We start from the raw sequence: 7,199 nt of genomic DNA, 5'->3' as shown, positions 1-7,199 counted from the left end.
TTTTTTGAGAGCAGAATTTTTATTAGGAAAGAAAGCTTCTGTCTCAGAGAGGACAGAAGGGGGACCCGAGCAGGTTGCCCAGGAAGCTGTTTCTTCCAGTTTATTTTTATAGAGCAAAACCATGCGGGGTTAAGGTAGAGAGGAAGGGGTCTCACTTAGGTAGATGTGGGGTGGGACGAAACTATGGTCAACCAATGGGATTGCAAGCACCATTGCTCAGGTAAGGTTGATTAAGCCCAGGGCTAAACGGGGAAGCGGGCATGAATACGGGACAGGGTCTCTTCCTGTTGGGGGCTGGGCTGGTGACTCACTTGGGTCTTTTCAGGTGATCGATACCTATTTAGAATTATAATGGTATTTTTTAAAGAAGTAGGCATTTGGGGTTAGTTGAACAGTAAAGAACCAGTTTTATGCCAATTTATGGCATCTATAGGAAAAAAATATAGACTCAAAAGAATTGTAGAGACTTCATATGTGGAGTAGTGACAAGCAAAATAGTGCTTTTTTTGTAATAAGTAAAAATTTTAAATAATCATCAAATTAATATGACATTTCTGTTTATACAATAATACTTTAGTTTTTCATTCACTGGTTAATTACTGAAACAGGTCTTATCTAGTTACAATCCTTTGTTTTCTTATTTTGCACGAGTTAAGGGATATAATTTTCCCACTTTATTTTCAGTATCCTTTCCTTGGTCCTGTACCTACCAGAATGAGTGGATTTTTAAATTCTGGCTGTTCTCAATGCCAGATAAGTTCCTTTTATCTTGTTAATGATATTTATGAGCTGGATACCAATGGTTTAGGTATGTATATACTTGCATGTATATTCACTGGGTCTTTATCATTGAAAAATTAGTAAAAGCAGATAAATATTTATAGCCTCACATTAAAAGTATATGGAAAAGGCTGGGCGTGGTGGCACATACCTTGTCATCCCAGTGCTCAAGAGACTGAGCCAGGAAAATGGCAATGAGTTCGAGGCCAGTTAGAATTAAAAAATAGTGCATATTCTGGACTACATAGTGAGTTTAAGTCAGCCTGAACACACAGGGAAACCTGTGTCAAAAACAAAGAAACAAACATAAATACAGTTTCTTCTTTTTAAAAAAAAATCATTTATTTATTTGGTACAGGGTCTCACCACGCAGCTTGGACTCACAGTGATCCTCCTGTCTCAGCCTCCCCAATGCTGGGTTGGATTATAGATGTGTGCCACCAAGCCCAGTTTTGGTGGTAGACTTGGTGTAGGGTGGGCACATAAGATACCAGGGCTCAAATCTGGGCCTTTGTACCTGCCAGGCGAGTACTTAGACTGCTGAGCTATCTCCCCAGCCCCATAAATACAGTTTCAAATTAAAAAAAAAAGTCAATTAGTCGATCTAAAAGCTGATGAAATCTTTGATTTGTTGAAGTAGTACTAGGTATATATTGTGCTAGATTTAAAAATTTTAATCCTACATTTCCTTCTGAGCTCTCTGCCCAGTGAGATGTTTTGTTTTCTTTAAAATTACAAGGTTTGGGGGCCAGGGAGATGGCTCAGTGGAATAAGCACTTCCCTGGCAAGTGCAAGGGCCTAAGTTTAATACCCAATTCCGCCAAAAAAAAAAAAAAAAAAGTATAATTACAAGGTTTGTAGATCTTATCATAGTATATGAAGCACATAGATTTCAAGTCCTAGAACATTTTAGGTGGTAAGCAATTAATGACTCCTTCTTTTTACATTTCTTCCCTTTTCTTTATATTTTCCTCTCTCAGTAGTGGAATTTAGATGTCAAGCATCTTGAGAGGAAAAGAAATGACCTTTACCCATGAGTTACTTTTAGGAATTGATCTTGTGTCTTTATCTTATTAAACAAAAGATAGCTTTTTATTTATTTATTTAATTTTTTCAATTTTAGAGGATACAATGGAGATACAGGAGCGGATAGAGAGTAGACTTAAGTCTTTATTAGAACAGTTAAAAGGTAAGTGTTTTTATTATACAGTCCTGTATTTTATGTAGTTGTTGGCACTAGCTTTTTTTTTTAATACAAACTTATAGAATTCAAAAATAGTGCATATTCTTAGAAGTTTAAAAACTTAGCTTTTACTATTAAAAATTGCATTTTGATTATAAAAATAGTAGATACTTATATGGTGGTCTTCTGTTCCCCATTCTAGCCCCCAGACTGTTAACCCTTTGTAGTCAGCATAACTCAGGAGCCATCTAAATAGACATGTGTATGTGGAAATGCGTATAACTTTTTAACGTGAAGAAAAATGCTTGTGTGTGTGTGTGTGTGTGTGTGTGTGTGTGTGTGTGTGTGTTTTGTGGTACTGGGGATTGAACTCAGGACCCCATTCTACTGAGCTTCTTTCCAGGCCTGTAAAGTGCTTTTGTAATGTTAGTTTTTTTCTTTTCTTTTTGAAGAATCTTTGATATCTTTACTTCTTAGTTTCATATAAATATATATATTTTCTGTTTTGGGTCACTTTTAGAGATTTGGAACTAGGTTCTTAGGCATGCTAAGCAAATTCTGTAGCACTGAGTTATATCTCCAGGCCTGTATACGGTGATTTTTGGGGTGTGTGTGTGTGTATGTGTGTGTGTTTTGATCAAGGTTTACTTTATAGTCCAGGATAATCTTGAAATTGCTGTGTAAGCCAGGAAAGTATATTTATGTACTCCATTGTTGTGTACATAGTACATAGTGTATTTTTTATAATTATAACAATGCTAAAATGCATATTGTGGGACATAGTGTCTGGATACTTACTTGATTATTTCCTCAGGACTGAAGTTTTAAGAATGGAATTGATTAGTAAAAGGGTACACATATGTGTTTTTAAATCTGTAAGAACTTTTTTCAAAAATCTAAATGGGCTTTTACTTTATTGAAAAATGAGAAATGCCTGAAAATTAAGAGCTGAGGATAAAAAATAGTACCTATTATGAGATAGGTTCTCCTCTAAGTCTTAATTTTGCTCAAAGTTTTAATTTTATTGGGCCTATGACCTTGGAAATGTTTTAGCTGGCGTGAAGAAAAAAAAGTGTGTGTGTGGTGTATATACTGGAAATTGTACCCAGGGCCTTGCCCATGTTAGGCTAGTGCCCTCTCTGTTACTCAGTTATATACCCAGCTTCTTTTTGTATTTATTTGTGATACATTCTCATCAAACTGGTCAGGCCTGCCTAGAACTTGGAACTATCCTCCCTCAGCCTCCTGAGTAGGTGGGATTACAGGCATGTGCCACTATGTATGACCAGAATACATACTTTTTAAGGCCACTTTCTGAATTTCAATGACTGTTGAACAGGCCAGGTGTGGTGGCACACATCTGTAATCCCAGCACTCGGGAGGCTGAGGCAAGAGGATTGCCAAGACTTCAAGGTCACCTGAGGCGAAGTAGGGAATTCATGGCCAACTTGAACTACACGGCAAGACCCTGTCTCAAAAGCCAAACAGTAGTCATGGATTTTTACGAAACATAAAGTAGATACCTTCTGGTGTGTGGTTCATTGTGGAAAGTGGAAATGAAAAGCTTTCCAAAATAAGCTTTTCTATTTGCTTATTTTCTATTAGATTAGATATTGTGTTCTTTAAAATAACATTGAAAATAAAGATGAATAAAAGTATAAAATATTTTTCTATCTTCAGATGTCTTCAGTAAATGTAAAGGTGACCTCTTAGAAGTAAAAGATGGTAATTTGAAAACACACCCTATTCTTTTAGAAAATCTAGTCTTCTTTGTTGAGGTACGTTTTTGTTCTCTTCCTGAAAAATGTGATTTTCCTTAAGGTATGCTGGATTCATTTTTCAACAGTGAATAGGCAGTAGGCATGTAATACCTATTTAACCTCTGTAACACTTTTATTCATAATCCATTGTGTTTCCCATATTTCAGTGACATATCTGATTATTTTTCTCCCCTTCTGTAATTCTCTGAAGGTAGTATGTTCTGCTCTGGTACCAGGCATGTTAAAAGTTCCTAACATACACTTAGTAAGTGGGTTACAATTGGACGTGTATGTACGTGCACACACTGTAGACTAGGAAAAGCTGCATAAACAGTTGCATCAGTGCAGAATATGTGCTGATCATCTGGGCAAATCCTTCCGCAGATCTATAATCTATAAATCAAGGTCTCACCTGGCTAGTGAGTTATATGGAGAGAGCCATGTGGTAAAGAACATTTGGATTCCATGCATAGGTGCGCTGGTTTTTTTTTTTTTTTTTTTGCGGTACTAGGGAATTGAACTCCAGACCTTGCACTTGCCAAACATGCACTTATGCCATGGCACTATCTCCCCTGTCCTTGGATGTCATGCCTAAGAATTTGGAGTTTTCACTTAGCAAAAAGAAGGGATCTCTCACTTTTACAGGGAAGTAAAAGGAAACTGGAGTGATGTGGAGAATGGATTTAGCTTGAAGAGACAGATTAAGGGTGAAAATTAGACTATTGCAGTATTCTAAGCAGATGGTAAAGGCCTGGATCAGTGTGTGATTATAGAAACTAGAGAGTGAAAATTCAGGGGAGAAATTGAATTTGTATAGAAACTGCCAGTTAAATTTTTTGTTTAAGGGGCTGGCGAGAAGGCTCAGTAGAAGGGCCTGAGTTCAATCCGCAGTTCCGTGCCCTCCCCCCCAAAAAAAATGTATATATAGATATAGATGTAGATTTTTATTGTTGTTGTTGGTTTAATCCATTGCCTTTAACTTTCTCATAGATGCCTTTATTGTTGGATTGGCCACTTTTTCTCTTTCAGACCATTTCCGTTATCCTTTGGGTATCTAGTTATTGTGAGAGCGTCCTGCGGCCATACAAATTAAATTTACAGAAAAAGAAAAAGAAGAAAAAAGAAACCAGCGTTCTCATGGTAATAACAGTAACAACACTAACAAAAACAAGTAACAATCTGTGTGCAAGCTGCCCCTCTTTTTCTTTTTTCTTTCTTCCCTTCCCTCCTGTCCCCGCCTCCCCCTTCTGTTCCTTTTTATTCTCATTCTTACTTTGTTGTCCTTGGGGCTGAACCCAGGGTCTCTGTGCTGTGCTATCCCCCTGCTTCCTCTTATGCTCATTCACGTGCTCTAGCTCTCGTTCTGTCGCTGTCTCATTTAAATTGCCTGAGCTGAACTAACCTTGAAATCCTCCTGCTTAACCCCTTCTCCCAGTTCTGGGATTACAGGTTTATACCATCACATCTGATTGTGGGTTGCTTTTGCTTTTCACTTTTTTCTTGCATGTTACTATTACAAGAGTCTTCACAATCCTGCTTATATTCTTGGCCTCCATATTTATTTTGAAAGCATTTTATAATATGTTGCCCAGTTGATTCCAGACTCCTGGGCTTAGGTGGTCCTCCTGCCTCGGACCCCAAAACCATGAGAGAATTTTGCTGTGTAGCCAAGGCTGGCCTCACACTCAGGGCAGTCCCTTTGCTTCAGCCTCCCGAGTGCTGGTGTTAGAGGCATGTACAGCCAGGTCCATCACCATGCATACATTTTTTAAAAATTCCCTACAGAAAAGTTGAAAGATGAGTGTAATGATACCGATGAGGATCTTGTTCCCTTATTTCTTGTGTGTAGCTTCCTTTTTCCCAGAATGTGAAAATCTGGTTCTCAAATGTGTCAATATTTTTATTCATTTACTCTTTCACAATAAACACTGTATAGTTGGAAGTTCATTTATCACTTCCACTACTAGTTCCATTTGCCTAGCCACTACATAAAGTTCAGATTTTTGTAGGATTTTTTTTGTTGTCGTCTTTTGCATGTTCCAGTGAATACAGTTGAATTACTTTATAAAAATACTGAGATAACAAAGATTTTATAATTAACATGATATAAAGTTCATTTATTTTTGCTTTGACTGACTTTAGGGTTCCTCGTCTGTATATCTGTCTGTCTGTCTATCCATCCATCCATCTAATCACTGCCCCCACCCACCTACCTATTTTTGTGGCATAGAGGTTGAATCCATGGCCTTCCCACTGAATTACATTTCCAGTCCTGTTTTACTTTTTGACAGGATTTTCCTAATTCACTAACGTGTCCAGGCTTGTTTGACTTTGCTGTCCTCCTGTTTCAGCCTCCCACCATGCTGGGATTTTTTTTTTTTTTTTTTTTTATCTTTTATTTGGTAATTTTAATAATGTATTTTTTAATAGCACTGGGAATATTGCTAGAAGACCCAGGGCTTTGTGCTCACTAAGCTTGCAACTGCATCACTGAGCTACGCTCCAACATTCTGTCAGTGTACTTACACCAGTTACTTACACATACAATTTACTTTTAAAACCACCTTTTTTTTTTTTTTTTTTTTTTTAACATGTCTTATGCCATAATGTCTGTTAAGGTAAGTTGTCCCTTCACTATTATTTTTCTGAATTTTCTTGACTATTGTAACTTGGTTTTTTTATTAGAATTTTAAATAATCTGTTTTCTATTAACATTAAATGAAATCTTGAGATGTAGAGTGGAAAATAAAGTGTTGGCTCCTCATTTGTTCCAGCAGATTCCCAGCCCTGAGTTGAATAATAACCAAATAACATATCTTCTATTATTTCTCTTCTTCTGTTTCCCAGAGTAAAATAAAAACTTACTTTTTGGAAAAAATAAATACTTATTATTAAGTTTGCAGTTGTTAGCTTGAGACTGGTGTAATATACAGATTTGTATCCATCCCTGTTGTTTATAGCTTTAAATAATGATGTAGCATGAAATCAGAATATTTAATGTGATATAAGCACAGGAGATAGGTTTCATCATCTTTCAACTTTTTGAAAATTTTATTCCTAGCCACCTGTCTTCACCAGTTTCCAAGAATATGTTTCTGGACTTCAGACTTTAATTTCCAATGTTGTAGATCATATTAAGGGGCTTGAAGCACATCTAATTGCCGTTAAGCTTGAAGAACTTATTTTAGAAGATACTTCTTTCTCTCTGGTAAGATATTGTAGGCAATTGTATATATATGGATTCATATGTTATTTTTATCACAAGCCCAAAGTTTAAATTAATCGTTCTTTTCTTGTAGCCCTTGTGACTAAACTGAGCATGGTGGCACATACCTCTAGTCCTGGGATTCTAGGAGGCTGAGGCAGGAGGATCTCAAGGTCAAGCCCAGCCTGGGGAACTTACTGATTTAGTGAGACTATAAAAAAAAAAAAAAAAAAAAAAACCCAAAAAACGGGGCTGGTGAGATGGCTCAGTG

The 7,199-nt window shown here is 36.8% G+C and overlaps 1 protein-coding gene across 2 annotated transcripts in view; it reads left to right on the top strand.

Annotated features, from left to right (window-relative positions):
* Naa25 (N(alpha)-acetyltransferase 25, NatB auxiliary subunit) overlaps window positions 1–7,199 on the top strand; it is a 72,951-nt gene that overhangs the window by 55,500 nt on the left and 10,252 nt on the right. For both annotated transcript variants that reach the window (XM_023720581.1, XM_023720580.1), the window contains 5 exons: window positions 685–808; window positions 1,904–1,969; window positions 3,644–3,741; window positions 4,753–4,863; window positions 6,785–6,931. In XM_023720581.1, the coding sequence (XP_023576349.1) occupies window positions 685–808; window positions 1,904–1,969; window positions 3,644–3,741; window positions 4,753–4,863; window positions 6,785–6,931 (546 nt within the window). The remainder of the gene's footprint in view (window positions 1–684; window positions 809–1,903; window positions 1,970–3,643; window positions 3,742–4,752; window positions 4,864–6,784; window positions 6,932–7,199) is intronic.

The sequence above is a fragment of the Octodon degus genome, unplaced genomic scaffold (assembly GCF_000260255.1).
Source record: "Octodon degus isolate 3935 unplaced genomic scaffold, OctDeg1.0 scaffold00076, whole genome shotgun sequence".
Taxonomy (NCBI): Eukaryota; Metazoa; Chordata; class Mammalia; order Rodentia; family Octodontidae; genus Octodon; species Octodon degus.
This window is presented reverse-complemented; position numbering and strand designations above follow the sequence as displayed.